At 44.4% G+C, this 18,222-nt stretch overlaps 1 protein-coding gene across 2 annotated transcripts in view; it reads right to left on the bottom strand.

Moving 5' to 3' along the window:
- Positions 1 to 18,222, bottom strand: part of DOCK4 (dedicator of cytokinesis 4) — a 407,978-nt gene that overhangs the window by 193,968 nt on the left and 195,788 nt on the right. For both annotated transcript variants that reach the window (XM_040343815.1, XM_040343816.1), the window contains exons 15-16: positions 15,087 to 15,249; positions 9,761 to 9,867 (exon numbers count right to left, since the gene is read on the bottom strand). In XM_040343815.1, coding sequence (XP_040199749.1) covers positions 9,761 to 9,867; positions 15,087 to 15,249 — 270 coding nt within the window. The remainder of the gene's footprint in view (positions 1 to 9,760; positions 9,868 to 15,086; positions 15,250 to 18,222) is intronic.

The raw sequence follows: 18,222 nt of genomic DNA, 5'->3' as shown, positions 1-18,222 counted from the left end.
TACAAACTACTGACCTCTGAACCCTACCTTACATACAACTGACATATGAACCCTGCATTACAAATTACTGACATCTAAACCTTGCATTACAAGCTATTGACATCTGAACCCTGCTTTACATACTGCTGACTTCTAAACCCTGCATTAAAAAATACTGACCTCTAAACCTGCAGTACATTTAAAATAAAGTTTTACATTTTGCTTACTAAAATGCATCATATGTGACGCTGAGCCTCTATGACCGAACAAACTGAAATCCAGTCAATGAAAGCAGGGGGCCTAGGGCTGTAAGGTGAGGAGGTAAGCTAGTAATGGCTATATGGTGCTGGGTTTCAGTCAGGAATTGAGGCAGAATACATCAGACTTGTTGAATCTTCTTATGCTTACTGTAATGCCGCGTACACACGATCAGAAATTCCAATGGAAAAAGTCAGGCGGACTTTTTCCATCGGATATTCAGATCGTGTGTAGCCCCATCAGAGATTTTTAATCAGAAATTCCGATGAATTCCATCAGAGTTTAGATATGTTCTATTTTTCTTCAATGAAATTCAGTTGGAATTCCGATGTGATTTGGCTGGGCAAAAGGCCTAGTTAGACTTACCGGTGACGGTATTTCTAAGAGCCTTTCAGGACAACCTTGGAGAGAGCGCAGCTCCGCCTCTTCTGTAGGAAACACCCGCAGGCTTTAAATCCCTCCTCTTCCACCATGGCTTCAGTTATTGTGTGGCCTCCGGCACTGGAAAACAAAGCACAGAGAACCACAACACCATGATAGATATATACTTTACTTTTTTATACACATTTAGGGAGGGAAATAGCGGTTGTCCTGAAAGGCTCTTAGAAATACCGTCACCGGTAAGTCTAACTAGGTCTTTCTCAAATCGCCTTTCAGGACAACCTTGGAGAGGATAACCAAGTAACTTACCCTAGGGTGGGACTACTGCCTGCAGTACCTTCCTGCCGAAGGCTTGATCTGCGGCCGACAGCAAGTCCAACCTGTAGTGCCGAATAAAAGTTGAGAAACTGGACCAAGTAGCAGCCTTACAGATCTGATCAGGCGTAGCACCGGCCCTTTCGGCCCAGGAAACTGCGGTTGACCTTGTAGAGTGAGCAGCGATCCCAGAAGGAGGAACTTCTCCTTTTGCTTGATAGGCTTCAGAAATTGCTTGTCTAAGCCATCTACCGAGCGTACTCTTAGAAGCTTTTTCCCCTTTTCGGGAACCAGAGAATACCACAAAAAGAGCGTTTGATTTCCTGAACTCCTTGGTGACGGAAAGGAACTGTAACAGACATCTCCTTACATCCAGTGTATGGAAAGCTTCTTCTCCTGCATTAGCCGGAACTGAGGAAAATGTTGGTAGAATTATTTCTTGCGACCGATGGAAAGTTGAGGCCACTTTCGGTAGGAAGGCTGGATCCGTTTGAAGGACCACTCGGTCTGGCAAAACTCTAAGGAAGGGTTCCTTAATTGCTAGAGCTTGGAGCTCACTGATTCTCCTTGCTGATGTAATGGCAACTAAAAAAATTGTTTTGAGAACTAAACTTTTTAATGATGCACTCTGTAAAGGTTCAAACGGAGCTCCCGTGAGACCTTGCAAAACAATAGATAAGTCCCAACAAGGGAAAACTTTGAGGGCTATTGGTCTATTTCGAGCCAGAGCCCTAAAAAATCTAGAAATTAAAGTTTCTTTGGATAAAGATCTTTCAAGATAAACAGAGAGCCGCTACCTGTGTTTTCAGGGTGCTGGCGGCTAGACCTTTCTCCATTCCTTCATGGAGAAATTCCAGAACTGAAATAGTACTCTTGATTTCGAAACTTTTGGAAGAACACCAAGAGTTAAATTTCTTCCATACCTTGAGGTAGATGGACCTAGTTACCTCTTTTCTACTTGATAGTAGAGTTTTAACTACTTTATCAGAAAGTCCTTTAGATTTTAGAAGGTCTTCTTCAGAAACCAAGCAGTTAGATGTAGCCTGCTTGCTTCCGGATGGCACACAGAGCCCTGTGTCAATAGATCCTTCCTGTATGGTAATCTCCAGGGAGGTTTTGAGGCCAGGTTCAAAAGTGTTGCAAACCAAGGCCTTTTTGGCCAAAAAGGAGCGATCAGGAGCAAGTTGGTGTTCTCCTCCCTGAATTTCCTTAGGACCAGAGGGATTAGTGGAAAAGGGGGAAAGGCGTAACACAGCCGGTAATTCCATGGGTGTGCCAGGGCATCTATCCCCACTGCCTGATCCATTCTGTGAATTGAAAAGAAGCATTTTGTTGACTTGAAAATAGGTCCACTTGGGGATGTCCCCATTCCTCCGATATTATATCGAACACCTCCTGGTTCAGACTCCATTCTGCTTCCACCACTCTTTTTCTGCTTAGCAGATCTGCTAGGAGATTTTGTGATCCCTTCAGGTGGACTGCCGATAGGGAGGCCACATTTATTTCCGCCCATGACAGAAGTTGATTGGCTAAGTCCATGAGCCCTTGGCTTCTGGTTCCCCCTTGCTTTAACACATAGATCACTGCTGTCGTATTGTCTGACAGGATCTGTACATGATGTCCTTTGACCTCCTGTTGAAAAGCTATCAGACCCAAATGAATGGCTTTCAATTCTCGCCAATTTGACGATTTTCTTGCCTCTATTTTTGACCACTTGCCTTGAGCGGTTTGACCCTCCAGGTGAGCTCCCCAACCCCAGGAGCTTGCGTCGGTTGTTAGACGCTTGTCCAGGGGAAAAAACCATGGGAGACCCTTCGTTAGATTGGAAGGGTCCCTCCACCACCATAGTGCTCGTTTCACTTTCGTAGAAAGTCTGAAACGCTTCTCGAACGGCACCTGGTGTGACCAGACCTGCAAGATGTTTTTCTGAAGTGGTCTGGAATGCAGTCTTGCCCACTGGACTGCCGGAATTGTAGCTGTAAGAAGGCCCAGAACTGACATAACTGTTCTGACTGGTACTGAAAGGTTCGTCTGGATCTGACCCACTGCTGAAAAGATTTTGTCTATCTTTTCCTGAGGCAGGAACACTTTTTGCACTACTGAGTTTAGGGTGTAGCCCAGAAACCTCATCTCCCGAGAGGGATCTAGATGCGATTTTTCTAAGTTCAAAATCCAACCTAGATTTTTGAGATGAGTCTGTGACGTTTGGAGGTTCGTCACAAGCTGATCCCTGGAATCTGCGAAGAATAATAGGTCGTCCAGGTATGGCACGACCGAGATCCCCCTCAGTTTTAGAGGCTCCAGGGCTTCCGCCATAATCTTTGTGAAAACTCTGGGGGAAGATGACAGGCCAAATGGTAGGGCCCTGAATTGGAGATGCCATACTGATGTTCCCAGATTGATGGCTAGGCGAAGGAACTTTTGGGAGGCTGGTGCTATTGGCACATGTAAATAGGCATCCCTTAGGTCCAGGGATGCCATGAAGCAACCTGGAGACAACAGTTTTGTGATGGAGTAAATTGTGTCCATACGGAAGTGTTTGTACCGTATTGATCTGTTCAGGATCTTTAGATTCAGAATCAACCGGTATTTGCCTGAAGGTTTTTTTACAAGAAATATATGGGAATAAAACCCCCGACCCTCCTGCTGTTTCGGGACCTGGACAATGACTTCTTGTTGAATCAGATCCTGTAAAAGGTTCATCATGGCCGAAGCCTTTTCTTGGTCTCTTGGAAGGGCTGTAATGTAAAACCTGCTTGGCGGACATTCCGAGAATTCCAGTTTGTAACCTTGTGAAATGATGTTCTTCACGAAAGGACTTGTGGATATTTGACTCCACTGAGGGAGAAAGGATGACAGTCTTCCCCCTACTGGAGTAGTTACGTCATTTGTCTTTAGGGTTTTGATCTGGAGGAGATCTGAAGAGAACCCCACCTCTTCCCCTACCCTTTTGAGGAATCCAACGTTTTTTGTTGACATCTTCTCTATTTTTGTAGGGTTGTTGAACAGCACGAAAATTCTTTTTAAACGTCTGTTTCTTCTTGGCTGGGAAAGCCTTCTTTTTATCGGCCGTTCTATCTAAGACTGTTTCCAGGTCTGGCCCAAAAAGAAAATCCCCTGAAAAAGAGATGCCACAAAGTTTAATCTTTGAGGCTGTATCCCCTGACCACGTTTTTAGCCAGACTGCACGCCTAGCTGAATTGACAAGTGCTGAGGATCTGGCTGCCATTTTAATTGATTCGGCTGATGCATCAGCCATGTATTTAATTGCATTAAGGATTAGAGGAAAGGAGTCTAAAAGGTCTTTCCTATGGGTGCCTGCTTCAATGTGGCCCTTCAGTTTCTCTACCCAGCATTCCAGGTTTCTTGCTACCACCGTGGAAGCCATGGCTGGTTTAAGGCTGGCGGATGCGGAGTCCCAAGCTTTTTTAAGGAGAGCATCTGCTCTTTTGTCCATCGCATCTTTCAAGACCCCCATGTCTTCAAAGGCCAGATCTGTCCTTCTAGAAACCTGTGAAAAGGCAGCATCCACTCTGGGTTTCTTATTCCAAACCTCAGTTTCTTTGTTTTCAAAGGGAAATCTTCTCTTAAGAGATTCTTTCTTAACTGTGTCAGATAACACTTTATGGACAGGAAAAACTCTATGTTTGGAGTCATCCATACCCTGGTACATTTTATCATGGACTGATAGTTGTACTCTTTCCTCCTGAATGTCAAGGGTAGTGTAGATTGCACCTAAAAGTTCATCCACATCCTCCAGGGATAATTTATATTTAGAGGTTCTGCCTGCATCCTCTTCTTCCTCTTCCTCAGAGTCTACAAGTGAGGGAAGAGTACTTGTCCCCTCATCCCCAGAGTCCACCACTACCGGCCTGGAGGTGGAAGCTCTTGGGCTTGCTGGTGGTTGCTGGGGCTCAGTATGGACCGCACTCTGCACTAGCATGGATTTCACTGAACTAAGTGAGTCCGAGAGTTCCTTGACAGATGAAAATAATTCTTTAATTTGTTGAGAAGATTCCTCTTCAACTAGGTCTTTAATACATGATCTACACATGGCTTTCTGCCAAGAGTCTCTCAAAGGGTTTTTACAGGAAGGACATTTCCTTTGGCTTGGTGGATTTGCTGGTTTAGATTTACTAGCAGTTTTCTCCTGAAACGAGAAATTAAACTGACTTAAATCAAAGCTCTCTTAGCTAAGCAAGGGAAACCACCACCGTGCTAATACCACCACCAGAGTGAAAAAATGTCCCCTTTAAGAAGAAAGATAGAACATAGCAACCACCAGAGTTTCTGCTAGATGGCCCAGCATAGGCTTCCATCAGAGCAGAGCAGGCTCCCATAAGGAGGAAAACAACCAAACACAATAGAAAGCCCATAAGGATAAGAATAAAGGCACCATTGTACCCCTCTTACCTGGGCCTGACCGGTGCTGACGGCGCCTGCATCCGCCATCGCTGTAACTCTTTCCTCCATTGCAGAGAGACAGCTGTAGAGGAAAACGCTGGGCTTTTGAATTTCCCGGGCTCCGCGTCATCAGTAGGAGCCGGAAACGGAAGCGCCGGTCAGAGAACCCGCCCTCCAGTCCCTGCGTTCCAGGCGCCAGGAGCCACGAGCGCCACGCCTCCACAGGAAACGCCGCGTCGCCGGCGTGACGTCACCCGCCAGACCGGGACCCGGAACCGACATGCAGGACATGTTTCTTGAAAGAAACGGTACCTGCCCGACCACCGGGGTCAAAACCTGCGGACTCCGGGCACCAGACGCAGCGTCCCCTATGGATCCTAAAGCTCCCGTGAGCAGGCGAGACCAGAGGACTCCGGAGCATCCCCCCTTAAAGGTACAGCGGAGGAGCTGGGATGGTTCAGTCACCACCTTACAAAAAAGGTAAAACAATGAGGGAAAAGCCTGTCTCCAGCCTTGGAGAGAACGCAGCTCCCTGGCTCCAACCTGATGCTTCCACCATGGCGGAGGAAACACAATAACTGAAGCCATGGTGGAAGAGGAGGGATTTAAAGCCTGTGGGTGTTTCCTACAGAAGAGGCGGAGCTGCGCTCTCTCCAAGGTTGTCCTGAAAGGCGATTTGAGAAAGCCTGATGGTGTGTACGCGGCATTAGAAGCTCAAAGTGTGCATTGAAGTCAAAGTAAGCAATTTCAGTGGAGAAGCCTTTAAAGCTGTGCTGGAGGTAAGGCTGGAGTTAAAACTTAAGCTATAAGAGAATTTGGCTAAATGTATCAAAAATTCAACCTAAACGCTTCCCAAACTTTCAGAGAAAGCATCATGTTGCTAGCAGCAGCTTAAATGGGTTGTAAAGGTAATTTTTTTCCCCTAAATAGCTTAATTTACCTTAGTGCAGTCCTCCTTCACTTACCTCATCCTTCCATTTTGCTTTTAAATGTCCTTATTTCTTCTGAGAAATCCTCACTTCCTGTTCTTCTGTCTGTAACTACACAGTAATGCAAAGCTTTCTCCCTGGTGTGGAGAAAGCCTCTTGAGGGGGGAGGGGGCGAGCAGGCAAGTCAGGACGCTATCTACTTTGCAGATAGAGAAAGGAGCTGTGCGTTAGTGGGCGTCCTGACACTTCTGCTCGCCCCCTTAGTGGTGGTCAGGCAGAGAATGGAAGAGGTGTTCAACATCACTAGGATAGTACAAACCAGGAGCACAGTTATGCCGCGTAAACAAGTTCGGAAATTCCGACAAGAAAAGTTTGACGAGAGCTTTTGGTCGGAAATTCCGACCGTGTGTAGGCTCCATCTGACTTTTTCTGTCGGAATTTCCGACAGAAAAAATTGAGAGCTGGTTCTCAATTTTTCCGACAAGAAAAGTTCTTGTCGGAAATTCCGATCGTCTGTATGCAATTCCGATGCTCAAAAAAAAACATGCATGCTCGGAATCAATTCGACGCATGCTCAGAATCATTGAACTTCATTTTTCTAGGCTCATTGTAGTGTTGTACATGTTTGAGCCAAAATTCCGTCTGAAAAAACTCCACGATTTCCTTGACGGAATTTACGACCATGTGTACGCGGCATTAGAAAATTATGAACAATGCCTCCTGCTTCTCATTTGCCCTAGAAGTTAACAGTGTCAATGTGAAAGCAGATTTCCAGCGCTAACCTCACCCACATTTAGTATACAAAGGGCTGAACATATGAATGATGGATAGAGGAATGGATACTGTACAATTAAGCTAGAAGTGATCTTGTGTTGGAAAACATAACTATCCTTCTATTCTCAGGTTTTGGGAAGTCTACGATGTTTTAAAAAATAAAAATAAATTGTAGTATGGTGCAAGTCTACGACATTATCTTTGTAAGCAAGCACCATGTCTACATGTGGATGCTGATAACCTGAACTCTCCCTGCTTCAGGGATAACGCAAACCTTGAAAACAGATGGTTATTCTAATGCTACTTAAAGCAGAACTTCAGTAATTTTTTCATCTTTTTATCTATTAACCACTTAAGCCCCAGATCATTATGCAGCTAAAGGACCTGGCCCCTTTTTGCGATTTGGCACTGCGTCGCTCTAACTGACGATTGCGCGGTCGTGCGTCGTAGCTCCCAAACAAAATCGACGTCCTTTTTTTTCCCATAAAAGAGCTTTCTTTTGGAGGTATTTGATTACCTCTGCGGTTTTTATTTTTTGCGCTATAAACAAAAATACAGCGACAATTTTGAAAAAAATTCAATATTTTTTACTTTTTGCTATAATAAATATCCCCCAAAAAATATTAAAAAAAAAGTTCCCTCAGTTTAGGCCGATACTTATTCTTCTACATATTTTTGGTAAAAAATAAATAAAAAATCGCAATAAGCGTTTATTGATTGCTTTGCGCAAAATTGATAGTGTCTACCAAATAGGGGATCGTTTTATTGCATTTTTATTAATATTTTTTTTCTAGTAATGGTGGCGATCAGCGATTTTTATCGTGACTGCGACATTATGGCGGACACATCGGACACTTTTGACTCTATTTTGGGACCATTGTCATTTTTACTGCGAACAGTGCTATAAAAATGCACTGGTTACTGTAAAAATTACACTGGCAGTGAAGGGGTTAACCAGGAGGGGGCGCTGTAGGGGTTAAGTGTGTCCTAAGGGAGTGTTCTTACTGTGGGGGGCGTGGCTGTGTGTGTGACATCACTAATAGTCGTTCCCTATGACAGGGAACAGACGATCAGTGACAGCCACACTAGGAAGTACGGGGAGAGGTTTGTTTACACTTACCTCTCCCTGGCGGCAATCGGGTCCGCTGTTCCCGCGGGGACGGTCACGGAGAAGAGGACTGTGTCATGAGTGCTCCGGCGCGCTCGCAACCCACGGCTGGGATCTTAAAGGGGATGTAGACGTACGCCCTTGTGCCCAGCCGTGCCATTTTTTTGACGTATATCGTCGTGCGGCGGTCCTCAAGCAGTTAAATCCTCAGCCTTTGTTGTTTTAACTTTGGATAGTGATGTTGGATTATGACCTTTCCAGCCGATCCCCATCCCTCCACGCTTGCACCCAGATTCACTGCTGGTCTGCAAGTATGATTGGGTGTTTATTTTTCCATCTCTTTTCTTTCCTCTTCTCATTAGACCCATTATAAAAATCCTTAATTTACAGTAATATTCAATATTTTTATAGACCCCCATCTTACATCTTCTCCTGAGGAGGGGCGACAGCCACAAAATGCATCGAGCTATTAGATGCCCTACTTGTTTCTACAATTCAAGATTGTTACAAAATATTACATTGACTACGCATTACTGGAGTGTATCAATTCAATCAAGATTATTTTTATATTGTGGAGACACACAATGTGTTTGATGTTTTGAAAAGGTTTACAATATGAATGGTACTATTTTATCCTGTTACTTTACATTCTGTATATATTAAATTGTATGTATTTTACTTTCTTGTCATGCATTATGCTTATGTAACATATGTGGTTCTATCTTTTATATATTACCACCAGACACAATTTGGTCGCTTCAGCTCCCTGGCTGCATGCTTCATATAAAGTCCCAAACCTTCCCCACACTTGTTATGTAACAGGGATGGAGGCATCTGTTTGATGCCTTATATAAAGTCCCAATCCCCCCTTTCTTTTTCATTAACTTTGGAGAGTAAAAAAAAAAAATCTGACAGTAAATACCTTATACAGCCCACTTTCTGTTTCTTGTCTGATAAAAAGCCTAGGCTTATGACATCATGCACAGCTCTCTCACACTCTAGTGAGAGTTTGCTAGAAGGGGAGGGGCAGTGAGTCATATGAGAGCCAATGAGAGCTGCAGAGCTGGAGGTGTGTGTGTAAATCCAGGAAGTGAATAGACAGCAGCTTCAGCTGGTCAGTGTTAAAATTTTTGCAGCCCCAGTGGAGTGAGAATTCTGCAGCATATTTGGCAAGTACAGAATCACAATATATATAAAATAATATGCAAAGTGGCTGGCAGGAAGCTTCAGAATGGCAAAGATGTTTTTATTACATTTTACGTGAGCAGACTGCAGTTCCTCTTTAAATAAAATAAAAAACAGCCTTTAATATTTTCTTGAATTTCTAATACCTCAGTTTACACTCCAAGCAACTCAATAAAAAGAGTCAACTCAGTTTGCAGATGCAAATAATTTTGACTGGCATATTCGTTAATCATGACATGATAAGCCATATAAAATTACCAGTCCCCACAATTTCTTTGTCCCAAGTAATGCCAGATGATTGGCTCAAACCAAGATTTGCAAGGTATGTTATGTCCTATGTTATTTCCCCAAGAGCATGTGGCAGACAATAAATTAGGCACATTACAGTTATGCAATCTATGTTAAAAGCATGCATGCAAGGCCTTACCTTATGAACAATGAGCTCGTGGGTACCATCTGGAAACGTTCGGCCATCTTCTTGCATTAGTGGTATGAACGAAAAGCCAAATAATTTTTTCTCGCCCTTCTCTTTTGCTGTTTAAAAAAAAAAATATCCTCATTATACAAACATCATCTATACACTACTTATTGGACCTGTAATCTATTTTTCAAAATAATGTTTTATGGTTTATCTGCTGCCTTGTAACATTCTCTGTGAGATTCCGAACATCTCCTTTTCCTCCTCACTTGCACTTGTTTGGAACAAGCAGTGCAGATTAGCATGTTCTCTGCACACTACCAGGGCGGGACAGGGGGTGGGCAGAAGGGATGGCAGCCCTGGGCACTGTGGCACTACAATGAGGCAGGGGTAATCTGGGGAGGTGTCCTAGGAGTGTCAATTTGAGCAGATTTGTGTTTGAGGAAGATTTGCTGGGAAGTTTTTTTTTTGGGGGGGGGGGTGCAAATTGTGCTAACAGGGATGAATAGGGCTACTTGTGTTAGGAGAGGAAATTTGGGTGAGATGTGTGCTAGGATGGGGGATTAGGGAGAATTTGTGCTGGAAGGAGTGAATTTGGAGTGGAGGGAGAGGATTTGTGCTCAGAGGGGAAATTTGAGGTGGGGAGGATTTGCGGATTTTTACTGGAGGTGTGTATTTGTGCTGGTGGCATGTGGGTAATAAGGGGATGTGAGTGCCGAGGGGGGGGGGGGGTAGAGGTTGCTGATTTGCACTGGGAGGAGGGGGAATTCATGCTTAGGGGGAAAGCATTTAGATTAGAGCACATTTTTTGGGGGGAGGGTTGATTTTTGCTGATTGTCATGGACAAGTCAGTCCACTAGATGGTGCTAGCAGCGCATCGGCGAGCACGGATGGGCACATGAGCGGCAACGGCGCATCGCCGCGCGTATAAGTGGCACTTTGGCGCGCACGAGCGTCAGCAGCACGACACTGATACACAATGCTCATATATCTTGGGGGAGGGGTTAAATTTGGCATGTTCGCTCTGTGCTCTAGATGACCTTTTCCCGACACTGCACACTACATATTCCCTAGTCAATAGTCCATCCCAGCAGCTAGTGGCTACATTCCTACATACAGTGGAATCACGGAGGATGAACGTAACCATCCTCTAACAGGAAGTCAGATCACAGCAGCGTAAATAAAGAAAAATTTGGAAGAGAGAGCAATAGGGTACTTTTTTGAGTTGAGAATAATTGAATAGAATTGATTTTTAAAGTAGAGTTAAGCTTTACTTTAATTATTTGCTTTTTATTTAACACTACTACAAGGCATTTCAGACTTTCTTTTAATTACTTATCTGCAAACATGTCATTCTTATATTTAAAGTCAGGTGGTTACAGTACCCATCTTGTTTAGATTACATGAAAGAACCACAATAACAATGATGGAATAAAATAACATCTTGCAAACCTTAAAGCTGAGGCTCACCCAAAAAACAAGTATCTAGCATTACATTCAGTATACCTCAAACATGTACAATATGCCGGTGTTTTTTTTTGGGGGGGTGTACATACGGTATTATCAGTATTTTCCTCCCGGCTTCCGGGTACTCGCTCCCGCGGGACTGGGCGTTCCTGTGCAGTGCCGCAATGTCATCTGGGACTTCGCCCATATGAGCGACGTGCCTGAGAAAAACTCCCACCGGCGGATAAGGCGCGTCACGACTTTCCCTAAGTAGCCGAACCGCGAATCGGCTCTATACGGCGCCTGTGCACCGGCTAGGAGCCGTGTAGAGCTGACACTCAAAATTTAGCTTAGGTGCAATCCGGTTTCCACTGAGCATCCTTGAGATGTTTCTACAACTCGATTAGAGTCAACCTGTGGTAAAACTTTGTTGATTGGACATGATTTGGAAAGGCACACACCTGTCTATATAAAGGTCCCACAGTTAACAGTGCATGTCAGAGCCCAAACCAAGCCATTAAGTCCTATGAATTGTCTGCAGACCTCAGAGACAGAATTGTATTGAAGCACAGATCTGGGGAAGGGTACAGAAACATTTCTGGTCCCATTGAGCACAGTGACCTCCATCATACATAAATAGAAGACGTTTTTGAACCACCAGGACCCATCCTAAAGCGAGCCTCCCAGTCAAACTGAGCGATTAGGGGAGAAGAGCCTTAGTCAGGGAGGTGACCAAGAACACTATGGTCACTCTGACAGCGCTCCAGCATTTCTCTGTGGAGAGAGGAGAACCTTAAAAAACAACCATCTCTGCAGCACTCCACCAATAAGACCTTTATGGTAGAGTGGCCAGACGGGAGCCACTCCTCAGTAAAAGATACATGACAGCCCCCCTGGAGTTTGCCAAAAGGCACCTGAAGGACTCTCAGACCATGAGAAACAAAATTCTCTGGTCTGATGAAACCTACTACTGTAAAGATGTGGGTTTTTTTTTTTTTAAGTTGAACTAAATGTTTAAAAAAACAAAAACAAAGATTGAACTCTTTGGCCTGAATGGCAAGCGTAGTGTCTGGAGGAAACCAGGCACCGTTCATCACCTGGCCAATACCATCCCTAAAGTGAAGCATGGTGGTGGCAGCATCATGCAGTGGGGATGTTTTTCAGCGGCAGGAACTGGGAGTCAGGATTGAGCAAAAGATAAATGCAGCAATGTGCAGAGATATCTTTTATTAAAACCTGCTCCAGACCTCAGACTGGGGCAAAGGTTCATCTTCCAACAGGACAACCACACTAAGCACACAGCCAAGATAGCAAAGGGGTGACTACGGGACAACTCTGTGAATGTCCTTGAGTGGCCCAGGCAGAGCCCAGACTTGAAACCGATTTAACATCTCTGGAGAGATCTGAAAATAGCTGTGCACTGATGTTCTCCATCCAACCTGATGGAACTTGAGATATCCTGCACAGAAGAATGGGAAAACTGGTGTGCCAAGCTTTTAGCACCATACTCAAAAAGACCTGAAGCTGTAATTGGTGCTAAAGGTGCTTCAACAAAGTACTGAGCAAAGGCTGTGAATACTTATGTACATGTGATTTTTTTTGTTTTTTTTATTTTTAATACATTTTCAAATATTTCAAAATTCTTTCACGTTGTCAATATGGGGTATTGTTTGTAGAATTTTGAGGAAAATAATGGATTTAATCCATTTTGGAATAAGGCTGTAACATAACAAAATGTGGAAAAAGTGAAGCACTGTGAATACTTTCTGGATGCACTGTATGTCCCCACTGGATCGAAAACACCACAGCACTGGAGGTTTTCTATGGTAGGCAAGTCTGCCATTATGTGCTAATATGCTGTGAATATAAACAGATTATGGCTCAACCCACCTGGGGGCCTCAAAAAAAAAAATGTAAGCACACTAAACTACTGCTTTAAGACTGAACTTCTTTTTATACAATTTCATTGTGTTGCCACATGTCTTTAGAGACCTTAAGACCCCCCCCCCCCCCACACTGATAGGGCCATGCTCTGGCACAACCACAGTAGATCACATGACCACCCGAACGGATGACTAATCAGTGTACCGGCCCGCTGCCAATCACCAATTGGCAGCAATCACAGCAGATCACATGACAATTGTAAGTAATGAATAGTCTTTTCCTGCCATTCATGGTGTACAATCATATTGCTAGCTGTGATTGGTCACAGTGATCACATGGTACAGACAGGCCAATCACAGCCCATCTATAACATGAAATTAGCTATGACTAATCACCACTAATCACAAAAATCACAGTAGGAATGTTTGCTTATAGCAACTAAATTCCTTGCTATAAGCAATCAGAGTGTAAAAAAAAAAAAAAACTATGGTAACACTGTAATGCTCTGGTCACAGTAGGCAAAAAAAAACGAAAATAATACGGACTGTCCCTGGTCACTGACACATCAGTTATATGATGATGCTGTACTGCACTGGTAAACGTATGTAAAAAAAAAAAATATATATATATATATATATATATATATATATATATATATATATATATATATATATATATTTCTTAAAACAAAATATAACTTAAAAAAAAAATGTGCCATACCTCTTATTAAATACCTTGGACGGTCTACTTTTCAAAAGGGGTCATTTTGGGGATATTCGCACTGTCCTGGCATTTTCAAGTCTCAAGAAATTAGCCATTCAGTACATCAGGACAAATCAATTTATATATATATATATATATATATATATATATATATATATATATATATATATATATATATATATATACACACCGTATTTATTGGCGTATACTGCGCACTATTTTGCCCTGGGTACACTCGGGTAACTTCGGGCAGTCTCGGCGCCTCTCGCACTGACGTCCTGAGCGTACAGGACGTCAGTGCGACAGTTGCCGAGCCTGCCCGACGTTACACGAGGCCCGACGTTACACGAGTGTACTGCGCTCTGTATATACCGGCGCAGTATTCAAAACTCGTGGCGGGAGGGCGGGAGGACGCGAGGACGCCGGAGAGGACGCCGGACTTGCCGAAGAGGACGCCGGACCCGCCGAAGAGGACGCCCGACCCGCCGAAGAGGACACCCGACCCGCCGAAGAGGACACCCGACCCGCCGAAGACGGACACCCGACCCGCCGAAGAGGACACCCGACCCGCCGAAGAGGACACCCGACCCGCCGAAGAGGACACCCGAAGCCGCAGATGGACGCCGATGAACGCCGCGCAAGACACCAAAACTGTAAGTACAAAAAAACTTTTTTTCCACAGGAATTCGGGCCACTTTGGGGGTGCGCGGTATACGCGGGAGTGCGTTATACCGCGATAAATACAGTATATATATATATATATATATATATATATATATACATACATACATACATATACACACACACACACACACACACTGTATATACTATAGTTTGTGGACTCTATTACTTTCCTATATACTAAATAATATACACTGGTTTGGGTTATTTTCACCAAAGAAACGTAGCAGAATACATTTTAGCAGAAACAGAAATTAAGAAAAAAATTTTTTTTTTTTCAAAAAGATTGGACTTTTTTGTTTATTTAGCAATACATAAAACCCTCAGAGGTGAGTAATTACCACTAAAAGAAAGCTAGTGGTGTGAACAAAAAGTTGGGTACAGTATTGCATGAACGCACAATTGTCATTCAAAGTGTGACAGCACTGAAAGCTGAAAATTGGCCTCGGCAGGAAGGAGGTAAAAGCACCCAGTATTGAAGTGGTTAAATAGTTTGCAATACTACAAAATGCGGAAAAGGTGTAGAAAAGATGTAGAGGCAAATACTTATGAATAGCACTAAATGTGCTTATTTATGAATCAGCCAATGAATTAGACTTACTAGAACAATGACGAAATTCAAATCGGATATGTGCTCCTCTGAATTTATCCACAGGAACGGGAAGCTTTAATAATTCTGACCACCTGGGACTGTTGTTGTGATATAACACAAAGGAATGATACTCATGTGCTGTGGGTTCTCCTGAACCAAAAGATATATAATCCTGCAACATAAATGGCATTAGTTATTTAAAATATATATATAAATTTAAGCATTTTATAAGGCTGGACATGAAAAAAAGAGATTTTTAATACAGCTTACCTGTAAAATCTTTTTCTTGGAGTACATCACGGGACACAGAGCGGCATTCATTACTATATGGGTTATATGGAGTACCTTCAGGTGTAGACACTGGCAATCTCAAACAGGAAATGCCCCTCCCTATATAACCCCCTCCCATAGGAGGAGTACCTCAGTTTTGTAGCAAGCAGTATGCCTCCCAAAATGGTCCTCAAAAAAGAGGGGTGGGAGCTCTGTGTCCCGTGATGTACTCCAAGAAAAAGATTTTACAGGTAAGCTGTATTAAAAATCTCTTTTTCTTTATCGTACATCACGGGACACAGAGCGGCATTCATTACTATATGGGATGTCCCAAAGCAATGCTTACAATGAGGGGAGGGAGAACATCTCCAAGACAAAAGGATTTAATTTAGAGATATACTCAAATCATAATAAATCCAACTTAGTTGAGAAAAATAATTTTAAATTTTAAATTTAACTCAAAAAAGAGGAGCCCCCGGAATCCGAGGGTCTCAAACTGCAGCCTGCAGCACTGCCTGCCCGAAGGCAGTATCAGTATTCCTTCTTACGTCCAACTTGTAGAATTTTGTAAACGTGTGGACAGAAGACCAGGTTGCCGCCTTGCAAACTTGAGCCATAGAGATCTGGTGGTGTGCTGCCCAGGAGGCGCCCATGGCTCTAGTAGAATGAGCCTTTAATGATACTGGAGGAGGCAACCCTTTCAAGCCGTAGGCCTGAGTGATTAATTGCTTAATCCACCTAGAAATGGTGGACTTTGCAGCTGCCTGCCCCTTCTTGGGCCCATCCGGTAGAATGAACAGCACATCTGTTTTCCGGATCTTCTTTGTAGCTTTAAGATAGGCCTTCATGGCCCTGACAATATCCAAGGTATGCAGCAACCCTTCCTTTCTGGAAGTAGGTTTAGGGAAGAAGGATGGTAATACCAAATCCTGGTTCAAATGAAAACTGGATATGACCTTCGGTAGGAAGGAAGGATGAGGGCGGAGAACGACCCTGTCCTTATGAAAAACAAGATATGGTTCCTTACAGGATAAGGCCGCTAGCTCCGAAACTCTTCTTGCGGAAACTATGGCAACCAAAAATACTAACTTCCTTGTCAGTAGAACCAAAGGAATTTCAGCCAACGGCTCAAACGGTTGTTTCTGTAAACTTGACAGAACAAGATTTAAATCCCACGGACAAAGCGGGGATTTAACTGGAGGTCTAATACGTAAGACCCCTTGAAGGAAGGTCTTAACCAGCGAGTGGGTGGCCAGCGGCCGCTGAAACCACACTGACAGAGCAGAAATCTGTCCTTTGATTGTGCTTAATGCCAATCCTTTATCCACTCCTAGCTGGAGAAAACTTAATACTCTATCGATGGTAAATTTGCGAGAAAGCCATCGCTTGGACTCACACCAGCCTACATAGGCCTTCCAGACCCTGTAATAAATCACCCTAGAGACCGGTTTCCTGGCTCTGATTAGGGTAGAGACTACTTTCTGAGACAGACCTCTACCCCTGAGAATCAGGGATTCAGCTTCCAGGCCGTCAAATTTAGATGCCGTAAGGCAGGGTGGAGGATCAGACCTTGCGATAGCAGGTCTGGCCGTAGAGGAAGAGTCCAAGGGTCTCCCACTACCATCTTTAGGATGAGTGAGTACCATGCCCTTCTGGGCCATGCTGGAGCTACCAGGATGACTGGTATGTGTTCCACCCGGATCCTGCGCAGCAGGCGGGGTAGTAACTGGAGCGGGGGAAACGCATAAAGAAGTTTGAACTGATGCCAAGGGCAAACCAACGCATCGGTTCCGCAGGCCATCGGATCCCTTGAGCGGGATATGAACCTGTCTAGTTTCTTGTTGAGTCTCGATGCCATGATATCCACGTCCGGCACTCCCCATCTTTGGCAGAGTGCTTGAAAGACTTGTGGATGCAGAGACCATTCCCCCGGCCATAGAGTCTGGCGGCTTAAGAAGTCCGCCTGAAAGTTGTCCACTCCTGGAATGAATATTGCCGATATGCAGGGCACATGCGCCTCTGCCCATAGGAGAATCAAGCTCACCTCTCTCTGAGCGGCTTGACTCCTGGTTCCCCCTTGGTGATTTATGTATGCCACGGCCGTGGCATTGTCTGATTGAATTCTCACCGGGAACCCCTGCAATTTTGACGTCCAAGCCCTGAGGGCTAGTCGAGCAGCTCTGAGCTCCAAGATGTTGATGGGCAACTGCTTCTCTGGCTTTGCCCAAGTACCTTGGCGAGTGCAACCATCCAAAATTGCTCCCCAGCCCGTCAGGCTGGCATCTGTGGTCACTATCTTCCAAGCCACTGGGCTGAAAGACTTCCCCTTCAGTAGATTCTGAGGGTCTAACCACCAACACAGACTTTGTCGGACTCTTGATAAGAGCGGCAACGGGATATCCAAGGCCTGTGGCCTTCTGCTCCATGCTGACAGGATGGCTGCCTGTAGGATGCGAGTGCTTAGAACCAGTAGGATTAATTCCTTGATGGCTTTTACCTTCCTCAGAGGTAGGAACACTCCTTGTTGTTCTGTGTCTAATCTCATGCCGAGATATTCCAACTGCCTTGTGGGCTGGAAAGCTGACTTTTCTCGATTTAGGACCCAGCCGAACCTCTCGAGGTATTGGACCGTGAGGGCCACTGCTCGCTCCAAGCCGGGAGACGAGTGGTCTATGACTAGGAGGTCGTCCAGGTATGCTAGGATCGTGACCCCTTGGATCCTTAGCTTGGCTAGGATCGGAGCTAGGACCTTCGTGAACACCCGGGGGGCCGTAGCCAACCCGAAGGGAAGCGCCACGAATTGGAAGTGACGCGAAGCCACCATGAAGCGTAGATATCTTTGATGTGGCTGATAAATTGGAACATGAAGGTAGGC

This window comes from Rana temporaria, chromosome 3, assembly GCF_905171775.1.
Source record: "Rana temporaria chromosome 3, aRanTem1.1, whole genome shotgun sequence".
Taxonomy (NCBI): Eukaryota; Metazoa; Chordata; class Amphibia; order Anura; family Ranidae; genus Rana; species Rana temporaria.
This window is presented reverse-complemented; position numbering and strand designations above follow the sequence as displayed.